This window comes from Heteronotia binoei, chromosome 8 (assembly GCF_032191835.1).
Source record: "Heteronotia binoei isolate CCM8104 ecotype False Entrance Well chromosome 8, APGP_CSIRO_Hbin_v1, whole genome shotgun sequence".
Taxonomy (NCBI): Eukaryota; Metazoa; Chordata; class Lepidosauria; order Squamata; family Gekkonidae; genus Heteronotia; species Heteronotia binoei.
The window spans coordinates 76,008,909-76,029,650 of record NC_083230.1 but is presented as its reverse complement, the minus strand read 5'-3'; the positions used below and the strand labels follow the sequence as shown (position 1 = coordinate 76,029,650).

Genomic DNA, 20,742 nt, shown 5'->3' with positions numbered 1-20,742 from the left:
TTAGTCTTAAGCCTGAGCAGGTCCAAAGGCACAAGGAACAGTAAGAAATGGAACACCAGCCAGCTGTTGAGATCTGGAGCCAAGCACTTGCCCTATCTCCTTGCAGGTAAACTTTTAAAGCTGTCTTAAAACCTGAACTGACCAGAGCCTCAAGCCAAAGAGGTAAGGGCCAAAGAGTCTGAGGCCTAGCCTGCTGGGAACCTTTGATAGAGCAAGTGCCTGCAGAATGCACAGCTGAGACATCAACCATCTGACCAGGGAAAGAGAGGGAGATGCCAGAATTGGCTTCAGTGCCCTTGGGGGCTCTACCAGAGAGTGTAGTGTGTAACTGACATCTTGGGACAGGAAAGCAGGGGACACCTGGGCCCAAAGCTACAATGGGGGCCCCCAGGTCCCAGCCCCTCCAATTAACCTGCCTTGGCCTGTTTCCCACGCCATGAATCAGTCTCCCATGCAGAATTCAAGGAGAATGGAAGGAAAGGTGAAGGGAAGAGGCAGCAAGAGGCAGGTAGTGAGCAACAGGAGGACGGCTCCCCAACTGGGTCCATGAGTTCCCAAGCAGAGCTGGGTAGGCAGCAGCTCGCTTTCTTCTGTGTCAGTGACTCCCCACTTTCTTCAACTAGCTGCAAGCCTTGGACTTCCTGAGGAACAATAGCCTCTCTAAGCAGGGCACCTGGACTGGAAGTTCAAACAGGCTTCTATGGTGAGGGTTGCTTTCCTGCAAGTGGCCGAAATCTGGGCTGCATCATTTTGGCCATGCTGCTCTCTGGCTGAGCATTGGAAGAAAACTTGGTGGGATTTCTAGCAAAGCTGCTTTAATCTCAGGAATGAAAGTGGCAGGGGGGGTGGGGAGACTGGGAAGGCTTCTCATCCACTGCCCCTGCTACATGGAGCACTGCTGGCAACACCCTCCCACACACACACACACCTGTTCATGCCTTCCAAAGTGGGAGGAGATGCTGGAAAAAAGGTCACCAGTGTCACAAGACTAGCACTGGAGTAGGGTTAGCAGAAACTTGTACATTGTTCTGCAGCTTATGGGAAATAACCAGAAAGCCATGCTGCATGCATACAAAAGCTTATACGCAGAATAAAAACTTTGTCTTAAAGGTACCACTGGATTCAAACTTTTATAAATGTCAACATTTTATAAATGTCAATGAGAATATTGTATATTAATTAAAATATAAATGATGGGTTTTGTGTTAAATTTCACTGAGGAGTAAAATAAGTTTAGGCTTGATCAGAAAGTAACTATTACATATACTTCCAAGTTTTTCTCTTGATAATTCAATTTTTCCTCATAACTTCTACATTTGCAATTTTTTAAACATGTTAGTGTTGATGGTAAAGGTAGTCCCCTGTGCAAGCACCAATAGTTTCCAACTGATGTTACTGTAGAGTAAAAGGCAGCCAAATTAAACTTGCCTTGCTATGTCAGACATGAAAACCTGGTTAAAAGAAATAGCATGGGGAGGTATTTTATTTTTATTAGTTACATCCCTCCTTTCTTTTGAGCTTTCCCTTTTCCTATTGCATCTCCACAACTCCCTTGTAAGGTCGCTGGGTTGAGAAGAACGGGTCTCAGGCTAAATTAAAGTTTGAGTTCAGTGCTACATTTAAAACTAATACAATTTAATTCTGGGAATAAGCTTTAATGTGCGTGCACACTTCTTCAGATACACATGTACACTTCCTCAAGTTGTGCTGAAACAACGGCACTAAGTGACACAATCATAATAATTACGGCTCCAACAAAAAACGTACCCCACTAAACTTAAATCCTGGCTTTGGGGCCCACCAAATGAAAAATCCTGGCTATGGGCCAGGGGCACCTCAGCTGGATAGAAAAATTACACATCAGATGGCCTCAAAGAAGCACAGTTTACTGTATTCTTTTTCCAAGTTTTCTTTTGACTGTAAATTGTTTATTTAGGTATTTTTGTAAGCTATGTTGTGTCTCCCAGTGGGAGGACCAGTGGGGTAAAAATGCCTAACAAAATTTTTTAGAATAAATAAACAAATTGCATTTTACCTTCATGAATGAGAAAGAACATTCACATAAAAGGAACCCACCACACAAATTATTTTAGCAAAAATAATTAAAAAAAATGTTCATCCCAGCATTCTCACACATTCAGAGCAGTTTACACTGTAACAAGATTAAAAAAACCCAGCCACAAACAATAAAGGAGCATCATAAAATTCATTCAAGTAAAGCAAACACACTTGAGCTCAAAAGTTTCAAGTCTTCCAGCTTTGGACCACAAAGCAGAGATACAGCTGGAGCCCTTCAAACACTCACCTGGAGGAGGACCAGGAGGAAGGCCAGTTGGTGGTCCTGGAGGCCTCAAGGGTGGCGCTGGAGGTGGTCCAAGAGGAGGTGGCCCTGGCATGGGAGGCGCCTGGATCTGAGCAGGAGGAACAGGCTGAGGGGGTGGCTGCTGCTGTTGCTGGGTAGCTTGAGAGGGTACCGATGATACAGTCTCTGTGTGTGATTCTTCTGAACTTTGCTGCTGGGATGTCTCTTCAGCATCTGAATCCTCATCATCGTCATCGTCGTCTTCTTCAGAATACTCTTCCACCTCTTTCCCACCCTCAGGAATTTCCTGGCCTGCAGAAAAAGGATGAAAGATGTTTTGGTAGAAGCAAGGGGCTTAAAGGAGTACAGACACCAAAGGTACAGAACAAGCTGACATTTCATCTCCAAATTGAGAATCCCCCTTGAAGTTTCATAAAGAATTTCCACCAAACAAGAGAAACAAATGTTCAAAAAACATTTAGGAAATTCAATGTCCAAATCCCTTTGGACATTCTCCCCACACCCATTTAACAATTTAAGCTACTATAATACATTGCAGACATTTAAATTAAAACCATTATGGCTACAATATTGCACTAAGCCTTGCATTTACATGCCGTCCCACTGAAATAGATAGCACTTAAAACCACCAAGGTTAATTTACAAGTCACCACATCCTAAAATACAGCCCTTCCCCATCACCTCTAAAACCCATCAAAAGTTCTCTGTCCAACCCATGAAATTTCTAAAAAAAGAATCAGTTGCTTAATAGGCTGTGGTTTCTAGATCTCTATGGCTGCAGAAGCCCAATTTCCAGCAGCACAGAGAATAGCAAAACCCTACCTTCCAACAAGTCTCAACTGCAGACAGAAGGGCCCTCTCAAGGTTTTGACCTTTAAATCTCTAAACAATCAGAGACCAATGTACCTGCAGAGCTGCCTCTACCCAGTATGCACCCAGAGAGCTTTACACTCAGGAGATCAAAACTTACTGGCAACTCCTTGCCCAAGAGACTGTAATCTTAACTAGAGCCAGGGTTTTTTCAGCCCTGGCCCCAGCTTGGTGGAACTCTCTACCTAGTAACACCATGTTCAGGTCCTCAGGATGTGTAAAATGGAGATGTTGAGGACAGCAACTATTATTGCTTAACCCTACTATTGCTTCCATCTGACGTTACCAATCCCAGTATGGCTCACCCTATGGATCCTCCTGATGATCGATGGTATACATATAGCTTTGCTCAGAGAGACAAGTTATGTATGCCATCGATTATCAGGAGGAATTATACTGTTTTTATCTGTTTTAACTAATTATTTTCTATGTATTGTTTTTATTTATGTAGTGTCCTGAGCCTTAGCCTTCTGGGGGATAGCAGTTTATAAAATTAAGATGATAACAACAACATCTTCACATCTGCTGCTATAGGACTCCCATCAACTATCAACAGCAGAGAGGGGTACAGAATCCCTCCTTGTTTTTAATTACTGCAGCTGACAAATCAGACAATAGAAGAGGATGTGCTGAATTCAGATCTGCACGTTTCTGCTAAGAATCATGGTGGCAGAAAGTACTATCTAGTTGCAGCTGACTTATAGTGACCCCATGATATTTTTAAAGTGAGAGCAGAGCAGAAATGGTTTGCCATTGCCTACCTCTGCAAAGCAACCCCTGGACTTCATTGATGGTCTCCCAGGGCCAACCCTGCTTAGCTTCCAAGGACTGAGGGAAAACTGTTCTGTCAAGCATGCTCAACATATTTCCTGTGACCTTTACAAGGCTACAATTAATGTGTTAGCTTTTTAAGGAGCCACAGAGCTGTATCTGTTCCAAGTGTCAATAATTATTCAAACCAAACAAAAGAACTGTTTTCTGTTAAGAATTACATTTCATTTATTTATGAGAACTACCTCCCCCCCTACTCCAGGAACATTTCCTTTTAAAGGAAGTCCTATATTGGGAAGGGTATGTGGTAGAAAATGAATGTTTGTAACTTAACAGTGTAGTAACAAAGATTACTGTACTGAAACGATGGTTACTGGATGCATACTGCAGTTTTGAAACTGCATTAATTTCTTATTAAATACTAGAACGCTATGTAACTTTCACAAAATGTTGAAATAACAGTACTTGTGACTCAACAATTTCTCAAGATATTGACTTTCAATTCAACCATTCTAGAAAACAGTTGTAATATTTTCAAGCTTAACTTCATAATCACAAAATACTATGCAGGTTTTAACATGAATGCTTGGATTTTTTTCAAGCCTGTATTGCCAATACCTTTTTTCCCCAAAGTATTTCTTTTAAGTATTTCTACCCTGCCACTCAGTAGCAGCCTGATAGCTCATATGAGCCTGGACTCCTCAGAGCCAGGAGCTAAGCAAGTGTCAGACAAGGTCAATACTTGGCTGGGAGACCACCAAGGAAGACTGGTGGTGCCATCTGGAGGAAGGCAATGTCAAGCCACCTCTGCTCATCTCTTGCCTTGGAAACACCATGATCCTGAGGTTGCCATTAGTCAGTTGCAACTTGACAACACTTAGTTATTATTCTACCACTCAGGTGGTTAACATGTGAAAACAATCAAAACCAGTAAACTCTAAATTAAAAATACAAAATAGCAGAAAATTAAGATTAAATATAGCATGCAAATATTATAAAGCCAACATTTAAGCACCAGAACTAAGATCAGAACTAAAATTAAAAAGAAACCAGTAACCAAGATTCTAAAAGCCAAATAGCACACACACAAAAATACACAGTGAATTCTTCACTTAAAAGCCCCTAAGAACATTTCCCACCCTGCGTTTGGAAAGCCCCTCTAAAGGAGGGCATTCCAAATTAGGATGCCACAACTGAAAAGGCTGTTTCTTGCTATCATCTGTCTAACCTGTAAAAAGATGGGAGACTGAGCAAGGCTTCTCATGACAATGAAAAAAATGGGCAGGGAAATATAGAAGACAACTATAACTTAGATACCCTGGCTCCCAAAACATGATGGGCTTCAAAAGTAATATCCAAGCCCTTTGAATTGGGCCCAGAAGCAAACAGGAAGCCAATGAAATGTTCAAATACCCAGTATATTAGGGATTCCATAGCTAGAACTAATCAACAATCTTGCCATAGCATAAAGCACAACTAAAGCTTCCAAGCAGTTTTCAACCAGATTCTACAGCTACAATTCCTAACTCTGCATACTGGTAGACAACAATAACAATCATGTACATACTCAACCTAAAGAGTCTCTAGAAAGTAGATACACACAGGCCTCCCTGTGACCAAGCTCAGGAAGAAAAAAAACCCTTTTAGCATGAAAACAGGATGCAAGGCCAGATTAATTTAGCCACCAGACTGTGCACTTAGAAGTCAACTACTGCACATGTTACCAGTTTGGAATTATTGCTTTCTCACAGCTGATATGCTGATAGCCATATCATGCAAAAAAATCCTGCTTATAAAACACAGACCAGAACCTGAATCTTTACTTAGGAATATCTCTGTAAACTAGTTCTTCAGGCAAACAGGCTTCTATTGTTAGCAGTCAGACCCCTCCCGCAGATGGGTAGTTTTAAATAAAATACCATTCTCTAAATATCACCCCCAAATTCCTTCTGCGCTGCACAGCCCAGCCTAGAAGTGGAACGAAGATGGAGATGGTACAAAACAAAATGGACACTGGCCAGAAAAACAAGCCTGAGAAAATATTTTTGGAAGGTGAGCCAGGGCAGCTGACTCATTAACTCTCCTCACCACCCTAAAAGGGATACTTAATCTAAACCATGTGGGGAAAAACCTCCCTTTTCTTGACTTAACCCCCATCCACACCCAGTCACATCTTTCCCTATCCATTCACCCTAATTACAGCTATTCATACAACCTGGTAGCTTCTCCCATCCTGTATTCAAGGGTTATCAAGGAATATGTACATTGAGCAATCTCATCAAGCACCATTAGCACCATTCAGATAACCCAATCACAGGTTTCCAAGGTCTTTGCCCATTCATGGGAGAGCCATTAAGGCTCTCCCAAAACATAATTTTACTCCCAAAAAACCAATCAAGGTACTGTTTTAGTAGCAAACATGCCAGTCTGCCCTCGAGGTAATTTTTTCCTAGAGAAGAGACTGGACTTATACTTCACCCTTCACTTGGAGTCTCAGAGTGATTTACAATCTCCTTCCTCTCCCCACAACAGACACCCAGTGAGGCAGATTGGGTTGAGAGAGCTGACAGAATTCCTCTTTAGTAGAACAGCTATGAGAGAGTTATGACTGACCCAAAGTCACTCCAGCAACTGCATGTAGAGGAGTGGGGAATCAAACCCAGTTCTCCCAGATAAGAGTCCACACACTTAATCACTACACCAAACAGGCTCTTCAGTAACTGGACACACATTGCCCTATGGTGATATGTTCTCAGCACTAATCACATCCCTACTCTCTGTGGGCTTCCTCCTTCTCTCCAGGAATTACTAGTAGTTTCTCTCATAGCTTTCTGTGGACCTAACTCTCCAAGACTTGGACATGTCACCTTCCCTGAATCACTTTTCCTTGCTACTCCCTTTTATTTTCCTCTTAGATAGTTTGTGTGTTCCCCATGTGCTCTGTGTGTATGTTTTTGCTGTTTTATTCCTTTTTACAATAAAACGCCTTTTACAATAAAATGTTATACTGCAGCCTGGTTTGAGAGTTCTCTAAGGGAACAATCCCCACAGACATTGGTGGAGATCCCCAATTGCCCACCTCCTGCTAAGCTAATTTGCCCAACTAATTAATATACTACCAATTTGGGTAACGCTATTGCTCACATTTAAATAGAATGGGTGCAGGGGATGGGGAGAGCTGAAATAAGTCAAATCCTTTTACCAGCCATTCGCAACATCATGGCCTGAAGTGGAGTAAGTTCCTTCATGTTCTTTTTCTTCTTTCGTGATTTTCCAGGCATGTCAGCAAACCGTACACTATGACCTGCAAGAATATGCAATAAAGGATTAAATGTTTCACAGCAACAAAGCAGTAAACAAGTCACAAGTATTAACAGAAGCCAAAGCAGAAAATCAGTTCAGTTAAAAAATTTTAAACAATGATATTAACCACAAATATAAGAGAAATTAAGAAACATCAAAGCAAACAAAAGATTAGTCTTTCAATATATCCAGAGTAGGAAACCAACCACAGAAGCAGTTGGGCCTTTGAATGACTAAGAAATATAGGGACTGCAAAAGGGAGATGGGGAGATCAGAGAACCTCAGTGAGTTTTTTGCTTCTGTGCTCACTGTGGAAAGTGCTTAGCATGTACTCATGCCACAGTCAACATTTTAAGTAAGGAAGTCTAAAGAACTGAGTCAAACTGAGGTGACAAGAGATTATGTTCTAGGCCAGGGGTGGCCATACTGTAACTCAGGAGCCACATGTGGCTCTTTCGCATATACTGTGCAGCTCTTGAAACTCCCACTGCCCCATCAGCCAACTTGGAGGATGCATTTAAAATTAAAGGTGCTTTCTTTCCACATCTCTCTTCTTTATCCCATCTATTTGCCTGCCTGCCTTCCAGCTCTCAAACATCTGACATTCATGTCTTTCAGCTCTCAAACATCTGGCATTCTTTCTATGTGGCTCTTATGTCAAGCAAGTTTGGCCACCCCTGTTCTAGGCCTACTGGGGAAATTAAAAACCAGTAAGTCTACAAGTCCTAATGGCATACATCACAGTTCTTCAGGAACTTAAATGTGAGATTGCACCAGGCCATATATATGTTATCACTATATTCAGCTGCTGTTCCAGAACACTGGAGAATAGCAAATGTTACACCAATTTTTAAAAAGGGGCTATCGGGAGCCTAGAAATCACCAGTTGGTTATCCTAACATATGTCCTACACAAACCAGTAGAAATGGTAATCAAAGATAGAATTATTACGAATACAGATGAATAAAGCCCACTAAGGGAAAAATCAGAATGGCTTCTGCAAGGGAAATCATGCTTCATCAACCTTTTGAAGTTCCTTGAGAAAGTGAACAAGCATGTAGACAATGGTGACATTATATATATTGTTTCAAAAGGCTGTTGACAAGGAACCTTCACTAAAGACTCTTCAGTAAACATGCCAGTCATGGGATAAATACCCGTTAAATGGCAAGAAAAAAAGAGCAGGAATAAAGGGCAGTTCTCATAATGGAGGCAAGTAAGAAGTGTAGCCCCACAAGGAGCAGTACTGGGGCCAGTGCTGTTTAATTTGTTCATAAATGATCTGCAGCTGGGAGTGAGCAGTATAGTGGCCAAGTCTACAGATGACACAAAATTATTCAGGATGGTAAAAACCAAAGATGTCTCAGAAGAACTCCAGAAGGATCTCCACAGACTGGATGACTGGGCAATAATGTGGCAAATGAAGTTCAATCTTGGTAAGTATAAGATGATATACTCTGAAATAAAAAATCCCAGCTTGAAGTATAGACTAATGGAATCTGAACTTGAAGACTGAGATAGAAAAAGATCTACGGGTTGTAGTAAACTGCTCAACAACAGTGTCAATCCCAAGTGCTGCGGATCTGAAAAAGGCAAACTCTATGTTGTGAATTATTATGAAAGGCAATGAAAATAAAACAGTCAATATTATAGTGCCCAAAATAAATCTACAGTACAGCCTCATCTGGAATACTGTGTGCAATTCTCACCATGTCTCTTAAAAGACATCACAGAACTGGGAAAAGTACAGAGAAAAACCAAGAGGATTAGGGGGCTGAAGCATCTTCCCTATAAGGAAAGGTTGAAGAGTCTGGGACTTTTTTGCTTCACAAAGAGATTACTAAGAGGGGACATGATAGAGGTATATTAAATTACACACAGCGTGGAAACAGTTCATAAAATCACAAAGTTGGAAAAGACATCCAGGATCATCAAGTCCAACCTCCTGCACAACGCAGGAAATTCACAAATACCTCCCCTCCCCCACTCCCAGTGACCCCTGCTCCATGCCCAGAAGATGGCAAAAAACCCACCTCCAGGATCCCTGGCCAAACTGGCCTGGAGAAACTGCTGCCTGGCCCCAAAGTGGTGATCAGCATTTCCCTTGGCATGTAAGAAAGGGCCACAAAAACTAAGCACTGATGCAATCCTTCCTGCCCTTGAATTTTCTTTATATTTTTCCTTTCCTTGTATTTTCTTTATATTATTTCTCTGTTCTTTCTAAATAAATAAATTCTCTCTCTCTCGCTAGCTAGTTAAAGTCTCCACCCAACAATAAAACTCAAAGGATGGCTTTGGGCAAGTCACTTAACTGCACAGCATACCCTATCTCCCTGGGTTGCTGTAAGGATAAAATGCAGAATGAAAAACAGTGTATGCTGCCCCAAATTCCTTGGAGGAAGATTGGGACTGAAATGTAACAGATGTATTTCTACTTTCCTAGGCAACTTACCTGATTTCTTATCTTCTCCACCTTCCCTTTCAGCATTGTCATCATGATGCATTAACTCCTCCCCTTCACTGTCTACATCAGTCCTGTCACTATCACTGTCATCAGTAGAGTCATCATGCTTGTCCTGATCCATGTCCTCAGGATATCCTTCATCTTCGCTGGTGCTGGAAGCCTCGTCATCATGTCCTCGAGGACCTAAGGAGTACCAATAAAAGGTGGAAACCAACACAACATTCAACATGTTCAGTCTGATTCTGTAGTATTCAAGCTTTAGCGGTCTCGATTAAAGAAGGAATACTTCCAAGTCTAGGGCCTAGATCCTGCTGATGCATGGGGAGGGATTTCTGCCAATTCCTGCATGCCATCGGAGACCACCAATTCCCCTCTGAGATATTGCCCAGAAGCAGCATTGCAGGGAGTATTTTTTGGCTGCTATGGGTATTGGGAGAAAATCACCCCTCCTCCTTGCACTCATTAATCCTAGGCAGGATGCAACCCTAACCCTGCTGCATACATCCCACAAATAGCAACTTCATTACCCAGATATAAATGCGAAGAGGGAAGCAGAACAGAAGATTACACATTACCATAACATTCAGTTACAGTAACCAATTAAAAAGGGTTACACAACACATCTAGCATGTTTCATACTATGGACCTGGTAACTTTTAAATGTATCTAAGGACACACACACACTGAAAAGCACATGAAACACATGAAAACTTTTGAAATCTTGTATATATCCTCCACGTCCTTTATATTGGCACTTGCTGAACAGTTTTATTTGACTTCGGAATTTCTCTTGAAGTCAATCTTAAGACTACTTTGCATCCAAGCCAAAAATTCAAAAGGCCTGAGTTTCCCCTTAAATCCTTGCACCTTCAAAGCTAAAATTAAAAAAAAACTACTTCTCTAGTTCTGTCCGGAAATGAGGAAGGAATGGCACAAATGTGGTCTGCAAATTAAGCAAGTATTTTTCCCTTCTCACATAAATCGGTGAACAGATGAGAGTGGACGTTTCTCTCACACACTTTGAAAACAAGAAAGCCATTTATTTACCTGTCTCTGGACTGTAAGACATCTCCTCCTCCCTTCTGCGAGGGGCCATCTCTAGAGTGAATCCTACTTTACGACTATACATCTGCAAGACTTGAGGTGGTGGTGGCCCCGGTGGAGGTCCAGGTGGTTTCCTGCCAGGGGGTAAGCGAGGAACACCATGCCCAGGAGGTGGAAGTACAGAAACAGGCCGAACAGGAGGGCTAGAAATAAGGTTTGAAAAAATAACCCATTTTCAGAAGCAAATACAAGACAACAACTTCTATAGCAATAATTCCTGGTCCACTGTTATCTAGGCCCAACTGTTAAATTCCTCTCCTGCCTCAGAAGTATTTCCCCATCCTCAATGTGGAAAGGAAGAAACTTATTTTGTGTAGAGAAAAAGGCTCCTGAGCTGCAAACACACTGTTGCTATTCTGCTGAAATCTAACAAAAAAAACCTGCCGGCACAATTTTCCCTGACATTTTAGCTACCTTAATGGCCAGTTAAGATGATTCCACGGCAGAGGATAAATGAAGTAAAACAATTTTTTAAAGAATTCTTCTGCCTTAACTCATGGCCTGAGCCCCAACATCATGCAGCATAAACAAAGGGCATCTAACACACTCTATTCTGAACATTCATTCTAAAGCTCATATGCATATCTAACAAATACCTAAAATACCTATTAAAACACCTCTAATAATTACTTGTTAGAAGCGAACAGCCTACTAAATCACAATGGCAGACCCTCACACACATTCTCTGGCCTCTTCAGTTAATTTCTTTCTTACCCATACGCTGAGGTTTTCTTGAGAATAGAGGGTGGCTGTGCTCCCGGCAAAGGGATGTCCTGAATGAGGATGTTGGAGGGAGCATGAGGCATATCTGGCAAGGGGATACTCTCTACCTCAACATGCTGGGCATTCTGCAACAGAATGAAGTAGAGGTTAATCTTCAGAAGGCAGCAACATCCATTATTTTCAGTTGGCATTACCTCTTCTGTTAGTAATCACTCCAAATACTGCATTGATATTAATATTGCACACAGGCCCAGAAATCTAGTTACAGCTAGGGATGGGCACAGACCGGTCCACAGACATAATTCTGTCATGGACTGGAGGCCGGGTCATGGTCCATTTGCCCAATCCACGCATTTGAGGGTTTGATAGACCACAATTTTTTTTTAGACGGTCTGTGGGCTAGTCATGTTGGTGCCCAGATAACCCTTTGAAGCTGTGCCACTACTGCAGCATGACACCAGTGAGCTCAGAAGGCATTTCAATGCTTCCTGAGCCCACTTCCAGGTCACACCCATCGCAGACTTCATGAACCATGAACTGGTTTATAAACCAGGAAAATCTATGGAAGTTTGTAGTTCATGAAATTCACAAACCTCCATTCTTCCGGACCATGCCCATCCCTAGTACAACAGCTATGAAAAAGGATAATTAAAACACCCAGTATTTTTAAAGCCTTCTCAGTCATACAGATTTCAGCAGTGGGAAAGACTGTCCAGTTTAAAACCAAAATCTGACTGCTTTTATTTAGGAACCCTGAGCACTTTGTTCTAGCAAGCAGAGGTGGCTCCAGACATCAAAATACTTAGTGCAAGACTCACAAATTAGGTGAAAGAGCTTTAGAAACCCAGGTGATAACACCCAGAAAGCTGTCAGTAAATGCTGAAAACAAGTGCGTGCATGCACAGGAAACAGAAGTATGACAGTTTAAGAGGGTTGCTCAAAACACAAAAATGGAAGCCCAAATCAGCTCGAGACTAATAGGATGGCTTCAAGCAAGCTGCTTTCTCAGCTGGGTAACTGGGCTGAACTACAGTAATACAGGTCTTCCTCTCTGAGAAAACAACACAGTCTGGAAAAGTTTACAATACAGATTATACAGAGTCCTGTACTAATAATGAGCTTTTCATATAATAAGCTGTGAATCCTCACCAGAGGCTAATACACAAGCAGGCAATGACATACTAATTCAAACAGCATCAGGGAGATGATCAGTGATACAGCAGTGGTAAAGAAATGCCACATGACAAGCCATACAAAGGCAGCCATTTCAACTACACTGGTGAATTCTGAAAATGGAAATGAAGGAGGGGAACTGCTCTGGTTCATCACCAAACCATGCAGAGCACAGAGATACTTTTCAAATGCAAGCCACTGTCCGTTTTGCACTTGTTAACAGGGAGCTGTAACATGCCCATGTATGTGATAATAACAAAAATAGTATGATACAGCTAAAGCAGCTTTCAAACTGGACTACTGCAATGCCACCTTTTGTGGGTTTGCCTAACCGTTCAGAAACTGTTCAGGTCTAAAATGCACCAACTAGGCAACCAGCAAGTACAGTTTAACAGGTACCAAATCTCATCACTCTTAAACTTTACTGGTACCAGGGAACATGCAGTTACATATGAGTCTATCCAAGAAGGTCTTAGAGGTCTTAATCTATGTGTGACTGCCCTCAAAGATAAGGTTACTTATCACCAGGTGCATTTTCATTGGTGAGAACTAGGTTCCCCCCATAAGCTTGCTAAGTGCCAAAATTACTTTCTTTTAGATCACAGGTGAAGAGTTTCTCACTTCCCCAAAAATTTTAGTCCTGTTCCTGCAAGTAACTGCATAAGGCACACATGTTTTTATTGTTTTAAAAGATATACTACTTTTTAATGCTCTGGAGTTTTTAAAGTTTTAAGACCTAGGGTGTTTTTACATTCAGTTTGATCCAGAGTTTTAGTGTCTTCAAATCGCCTACCACCGTTCTGCTTTAATTATTTTCCTTTTACATTTGTGGATTTGCTCTGCTCATTTTGCATAGCCAAACTTCTATAATTCCTGCTGAAAGCATTTCAGTTTTTTTTTTTTTTTTGGGGGGGGGGGGAGGTCCCTGTTCAGAGGACAGACGGAATTCCAATGCTTAGTTAAATATATACGAAAGACTGCAAAAACGATACAAATTTAAATTACAAGATGAGGCAAGCAATGATATGTAAAAAATTCAAGTGCTGTCAGTTCTCATGCAAATTACTGCACCTTGTGGCTTTTGAAGTCTTTCAAAATGCATGAAAACTTCTACAAGTTTGAAACGGCTGTAGAGAAATGACCGAATCAAAACTAGTTTTGAGAAAAATGTTGCAGCAGCAGCACCGGAACTCATTTAATTGAAACAAATGTAGATGCTTCGGGCAAAACAGTTGTGAGAACATTAGGTACTGTAAAAGGTGAGTTTCCAATGCGGTGACAGAGAGTCACAAACTGTCAGTATAAAAACACCCCTAATCTCTGACACTGTTTAAATTGCTTCTATCACCTATTTTTACCTATTTTTATACCCCTTTCCAACTGATACTGTGATTCAGAGGTGTTGGACTCATTTTTTATGAGGGCCAGATCTTACATAAATGTGACTTTGTTGGGCCAGGCCATGTGTACCATAAAATGTAATGCCAGGTACCAAAGATATCAACTTTAGAAAGGACAGCAGCTGCTAAGCCCCAAGTTGGCGTGTCCTCAATGCAAGGCCCCACGGGCGGGTGTGGGGTGTGCAGAGGAAAATTCACATGGGCAGACTTGAGAGCCAGTGGTGCAGTGCTGGACAGATGCTCCCACACTCCCTGGAAGAGAGGCAAACCCCTTCCCTAGCCTGCTCTCACTGCCAATGCTGTGAGCCTGGGTCCCAGCGTACAAATGTGAAATGACTTGGTGGTGTTAGCTTGCCCCTGCCCCCAAGCCACCATGGAAGGGGACTGAACTGACAAGCTGGAAGACAAGCTGAACTGACACTCCCTCCTGTGGAAAAGAAGAAGAAGATGAAGATATTGGATTTATATCCCGCCCTCCACTCCGAAGAGTCTCAGAGCGGCTCACAATCTCCTTTACCTTCCTCCCCCACAACAGACACCCTGTGAGGTGGGTGGGGCTGCAGAGGGCTCTCACAGCAGCTGCCCTGTCAAGGACAACCTCTGCCAGAGCTATGGCTGACCCAAGGCCATTCTAGCAGGTGCAAGTAGAGAAGTGGGGACTCAAACCCGGTTCTCCCAGATAAGAGTCCGCACACTTAACCACTACACCAAACTGGCTCTCACATCAAACGGCAGTCTAGGTCCAAGGCCACGAGCGCAGTGGGACCCAGGCCAAGCAAATTCCAATAAGCCAAAGATGCCCATGTGGGAATGGCCACCTCTGACCACAGCTGCCAGGTGATCCATTGCAGGCCAATACCAGGGATTCAAGCCAGAGATCCTTCGCAAGCCATGCCACCGAGGGACTCCCCCAGGCTAAAGGATCATCTGATGAAGGAGTGGGCAATGCACTCATAAGGTTAAGTGTGTGGCAGAGGCCCCAGGCCACCCAGTGACCAATATAATCAGAGATGGTCGGCACCCCTCCACACGAGATGGCAACCACCTACAGATGAAAACTGCTGGATGATAACTAGGAGAAGGAGGCCCAGCCACTGAGTCACATGCTTGGAGACAGGACTAGGCCCCCAATGAGTGGAAGAAACTGCTAAAGAACACACACCCCCATTGGCCCAAAGCACAGCTGCTGCATGGGGTGTGCAAATACAGCAGTAGCACTGGCCACCAGCAGAGGATAGTCTGCACTCCACTACAAGCAAACAGTGATGCACATGGCTATCCAGGACAGCATTCCTGCAGCTGCAGGCCAAGGAGAGAGGTATGCAATCTCACTTTGGACCTCCATGTTTGCATGAATGCAGCTGTGGTGGCTCCCAACTTACCAGTCAGGCTGCCACTGAAGTGAAGGGGTTCTGTTTGACTGCTGCAGATGAAGTTGTTCCACTATGCTGAAACCACAATTAGAGTGGCTCCCCCCACTCCCCACAGTAGCCTCCTGTTCCTTCCCTCACACCAGTTGCTTGCAGGATGGATAAGAGCCCTGGACAGAATAGTTCCAGCCACTGGACCTTATATTTGGCACCCCAATAGTTGTTTTTATTAGTTTTATTATTATACCATTCTTAGATGCTTTGTGGGGAACTGCCTTGGAAATATGTATATTGAAAAGTGAAGCAAAATAATTTAAATAAAAAACAAAAAGACTGCATTTTCAATCTGCAGTCAAAGCAAAAAGCACAATTAAAACAATGTTGTTCAAAATGGAGGAAATTACCTTGACAGCATCGAAGTATTGACTGAGCTGAGATCTCTTCTGCTCATATTCCACTTCTAGCTTACGCAACTCTTTGTAAATATCTGGATTCTCCTTCTCATAGAGCCGCAGAATACGCTCAAAGGTCTCACGCAGCTTCTTACGCTTGTCTTTCAGCACCTTCTCATTTAGCTGGGGTTGCTGTACTGGGTTAAATTCTGATCCAGTAATAGCAGGACCAGGAAAGCCAAATGAAAGAAAAGAGCTTTACTAGGAAAACCTGGAGAAAACATACCTCTCCCTCTCTCTGTGTATAAAAAAAATGTATACACAAGCAACTCAAAAACAGGATTGAGAACGCCTGTAGTTTCCACCAAAGTGTGCAAGCAAGAAAGAACACAAGCCAAGACATGAATACTAGACTCTTTCTTTCCTACAAAAACTTCCTAATCTCCACTTTCTATCTCAGAGTAAAAACAGCTACCAATTCTTGACAGAAATGAGACCCTTTACTACACTCAGTCCTTTCTTTCTCCAGGATATAACACAGTATTGCTGCTTTTTGTGTTATCAGTATATCCTCTTATTAGTATGGTCTTCATCTAGTCCCTTGACTCTACAAAACCATTCTGATCTCTTGACTTTTTCCATTTGTAATCTTCCTGCCATTTAACTCTGCAATGAGACATATTTGTACCCACCCATTTCATCAAGTTTTTCCATGTCCCGAATGATTTGCTTTGGATCCTTCATTTTTAGCACAGCTGCTCGCACCATCATGCGTTGTTTCTTGTTCTAAATTCAACAGAAAGAAAAAGCCAGAAAGAAAAGACTGCCTTTGATGAGCAGCATACAGAACTCCAGTCAAGAGCATCAGTTCTCATTTTGGCTCTCATAGCTTCTGAGAAATCTTAGAATGCTGTGGCATCTCAAAGAGAAGTCTGCGCATGTCATTTTTACAGGATTTTTCATTCAGGTTTTCAAAGCTAGTTTCAAAGCTAGTATTTGCTAGTTGTTGTAAAATGTTTTCTAAATCCTCCTTCTTTCTCAAGCAAATTTGCACTGAGACAACAGCAAAATTAATTACCTTCCACCAAACTCTTATGACTGTACAACATTAATAACCAAATCCAACATCTCTCTGAAAAGATTAAACAAGGGAAACCTGACAAAGAGGAGGCTTCAGGACATGAAAATACAGCATTATCAAGACTCCATTTAAACACAGGACATAATAACCAAGAATAAGTGATCCAACCTGCATTTACTAATTAAGTAATTTTCTCTTACCTTCTTCAGCTCCCTTTTACGGGCCTCTTTGCCTGTAAAGATACAAACAACATGAAAACAACTTCAGAACAATACCTTCAAGCTCCTGGATGCAATTCCTACTAGGGAAATTGTCTCAGTGAACTTGGGGAGGGGGCTTATTTCAGAGTACGTTTATGGCTAAGTCTTTTTCTTATGAAGTTGAAGGGGGGAAAGGCAGATTAATATGCCATGATCTTCAGAATCCAAAGCAAATAAAACTAGTAGAATCAGATATTATATTCACCCAGATTAAAAGTGTAAATTTTCCAACATGAAATAATAATTTCCTAAAAGAAACAATTAAAAACTAATTTTTATATTGTCTTTTTTTCTTCCTAGAGATAGTATCATCTTGACAGGGGTGTCAAATTCATTTGTTATAAGGGCTGGATCTGACATAAATTCAGAGCAAGAGATGTCAGTTATCAGAGATTGATAGGTAAATGAACAAAATATTGCAAGACTGCTAATCTTTAAAGTATGCTTTATTTTGATTTTTTTTTTAAAAAAACTGTAATTGTGTCTGTGTCCTTTAGAAAGTTTATATCTCTGCTACCTGGCATTACATTTTATGACACCCATGGCCCAGCCTGACAAGGTCTCATTTATGTCAGATCCAGCCCTCATAACAAATGAGTTTGGCACCCCTGGTCTGTAATGAATCACAAAGTTGCAAGGGACCTCAAGGGTCATCTAGTCCAACCCCATGCACAATGCAGGAAATTCACAAGTATTTCCCCCCCACACACACACAGTGACACCTGCTCCAAGCCCAGAAGATGGCATAATGGCTTATACGCTTCCAGTATCATCTACAAGGTTTATAAAAACTATTATTATTAGATTCAATTTATTGGCCGCCCTTCCCTAAGAATAGGGCTTAGGGCAACTTACATCAGCTATGTATACAACAGATAAAAATTAAAACAGCAATTAAATACTAAAAACCATCAACATTAGAAAATATAATGCCTCCCTTTTATGAAAGATATGAAAACTTATCAGATTTTTTTCTAGTCTATACTTGACACCCTAGCATGTATTTCTGCTCCAATCTCTTTTCCCACACTGTGCAACTAAGAAAAAATAAAGTGTAGTGTCAGTCTAATGCAACGTGTTAGACCACTTCTCTCCCCTGAATCCCCTACTGCCCTTACAGAAGTTCTTTGAACACTTACGAGCTTGATCTGTGGGATTCATAAACTTCCCACTCTTGGTGGAAGATGTTGACCTCCGCCCCATTTTGTCTGTTTATTTTTCTCTTTTCCACTGATTGAAATTTGATGACTGAGAAAAAACATAATCCAACATTATCTCAGTATTAATACAAAATGCACATTTCCATTTATTTACGTTATATTTATATTCCACCCATTCTATACAGACTGAAGGCGGCTAACAGCGTAAAACAGACAGTAAACAAAAACAATATTAAAACAATAAAACAATCAGATAAATGGCAATGGTGCTACTTCAGGAGGATATTTTCTTTCTCACGCACATAGATCCTAGGCAGTTGGTACTAAAGCGTAATAGATACAGATGTGGTGGCAGCCTTCTCCCATTAGACGTTATACACCATCTGAAACAGTTCAGTCTTGCAGGCCCTGCAGAATTGCAATAAATCCCGCAGGGCCCTGATGACTTATGGAAGGATGTTCCAAACTTCTCCACACCACTGTGTGGCCATTTCACAACCCTCACAAAGGCAACTCATGATCTATTCTAGGGATTCTCAACCTTGTTTAAGACTGTGATCATTTTTGGAATTCTGGCACAGCCATAAAATAGCTACTACAGGAGGTGCAGCCAAACATAAAACTGCTGCCTCAGCTTACCTCCCATCATATAGTGATGCTGTGGTGGTAGCTGTTAACAAAGCAACACTGTTTAAAATCTGCACAACCATTGGTCAATCAGAAGATTTGCTGGGCAAAAGCTCCATGTGACCCCACCCACTTTCTAAAACCATTTGGCAGGCATCAGGAGGTGTCAGCAGACACCATGGTATGCACAGGCACCACAGTGGACGCCTGATCTAGTCACTGGCCAGGAACACAAGAAGGCATTCACAGATAACATAGCAGTGACACAAGAACTACTATTTTTGAAGACTAATATAATTTCATGCAGATAGGCAAATTGGGCTAGAGCACACAAAAATTTAAACTACAGTTAATTTGTTGGTCTGTAAAGTACCACAAGACTCTATCACCACTATTCCTTTTGCTTACATTCTTTCCAGTTACAATTACACTCCTGGCTTTGACAGTATCAACTGATCCGAGCAAGACTGTTGCACTATACCTTCAGTTCACAGTTACAACATAATACACCACCACAACACACACCTTACACTCACCAATACCCAACACAACCTGAAATTCTTTATAAAGTGGAGACGGGAACTCAGAATGAATGGCTATGAACCTAGCCCCAAGAGAGGAGAGAGCCGAACGGGTTCGGGAGCCCTGAGTCTGGGAGGAGGGCTGCCTCCAAGCGAAAGCCCTCCCACCACTCACCCCGAGATGCTGGCACTAGAGAGCCAGTCAAGCGAAAGGGCCCTACAGAAGCCGGGGCTCCCAGGGAGCTCCCGCCTTCGTCGCCATCTTGAAAAGCCGCGCGACCTCGCTGCAAAGACCATAAAAAGGCAGAGCGGCACACTTCATGGACTTCCGGTGGAAGCTGACCGCCTCCTTTAGCTAAGATTCAATATGAGTGCGTTTTAGGCCTGGCTATCTCTATAGTGAAAACCCTGCGCGGTTTGCCTGGAAGTGGGAAATCGAGTAGTTTTTAGGGCGGAAGTACCTAGAAAGGGATTGCGGCGATTTGCGGCTGCAGCAGTTTGCTGTCGTTATGGCATCAACGTTGTGCGACTGCGCGACCATAGATTTTAAATGAGGGCCACTAGCGCCGCTCTGTGGCTAGATGGTTTTCATCTGGAAAGCGAAAGAAAAGATCTAAAGCAAGGGAGTGCTCGTTTGCTAATTTCAGGCTAGAAGTCGCAGCTCTTATAGTCATTCACTCCCTCTCCCCCCTTTTAAGTGTCTGTGCTCTACCGAGAAAGAAACTGTCATAGTTTTCAATCGGGACCGAATTTGTATTTCTAAAAGTCATCATAGCGAAGGATTTGCTGGTGTGAAATGCACACATCTTTCCTTACTAGAGATTGTTAGCAGGGGACTGAAAATAATTTTCAGAATTATGATGCCTTTATATACAGCCACAGTGAAACACTACAGGTCTGGTTGTCCAAGTAATTTCATGGGCTATTGTTAGACAACTTTATGGAAAACAGATCAAGGTAGATAGCCATGTTGGTCTAAACAGTACAACAAAGTCCAGTGACACCTTTAAGACCAACAAAGTTTTATTGAGCATTTGCATGCAAGCACACTTCATCGGACAATGAAATGAAATTTGGAAAAGCCGTCATAATATATCAAGAGTGACTGGCGGAGAAAGGTGAATGGAGTTTGTTTGAATAGCAGCTGCAGAGGGCAAACTGCAGAGTAGAATTGCTGCTTTGCATAGTAGGCTTCTTAGC

At 42.1% G+C, this 20,742-nt stretch overlaps 1 protein-coding gene across 3 annotated transcripts; it reads right to left on the bottom strand.

Annotated features, from left to right (window-relative positions):
• Positions 1-1,896: 1,896 nt before the first annotated feature.
• LOC132576277 (WW domain-binding protein 11-like) lies at positions 1,897-19,954 on the bottom strand. 3 transcript variants are annotated; one of them, XM_060245283.1, is made up of 10 exons: positions 19,547-19,954; positions 18,374-18,482; positions 17,175-17,206; positions 16,586-16,679; positions 15,906-16,102; positions 11,550-11,683; positions 10,779-10,978; positions 9,720-9,914; positions 7,167-7,268; positions 1,897-2,614 (listed from the first exon to the last, which is right to left on the bottom strand). In XM_060245283.1, exons 2-10 carry the CDS (start codon positions 18,435-18,437, stop codon positions 2,211-2,213), a joined length of 1,422 nt encoding a protein of 473 aa, XP_060101266.1. In that variant the 5' UTR covers positions 18,438-18,482; positions 19,547-19,954; the 3' UTR covers positions 1,897-2,210. The 3 variants fall into 3 exon arrangements, with proteins under 3 accessions (XP_060101266.1, XP_060101264.1, XP_060101265.1); XM_060245281.1 differs by having other exon boundaries at positions 19,718-19,954; XM_060245282.1 differs by having other exon boundaries at positions 19,558-19,812.
• Between the last annotated feature and the right edge of the window lie 788 nt (positions 19,955-20,742).

Coding starts and splice junctions, on each gene's coding strand:
- LOC132576277 (XM_060245283.1), bottom strand. CDS start 18,437: ATGGGGCGGAGGTCAACATCTTCCACCAAGAGTGGGAAGTTTATGAAT. Junction 16,103..16,585: donor GGAAAAACTTGATGAAATGG/GTGGGTACAAAT, acceptor TTACTGGATCAG/AATTTAACCCAGTACAGCAA. Junction 2,615..7,166: donor CATGATGTTGCGAATGGCTG/GTAAAAGGATTT, acceptor CTTTTTCTGCAG/GCCAGGAAATTCCTGAGGGT.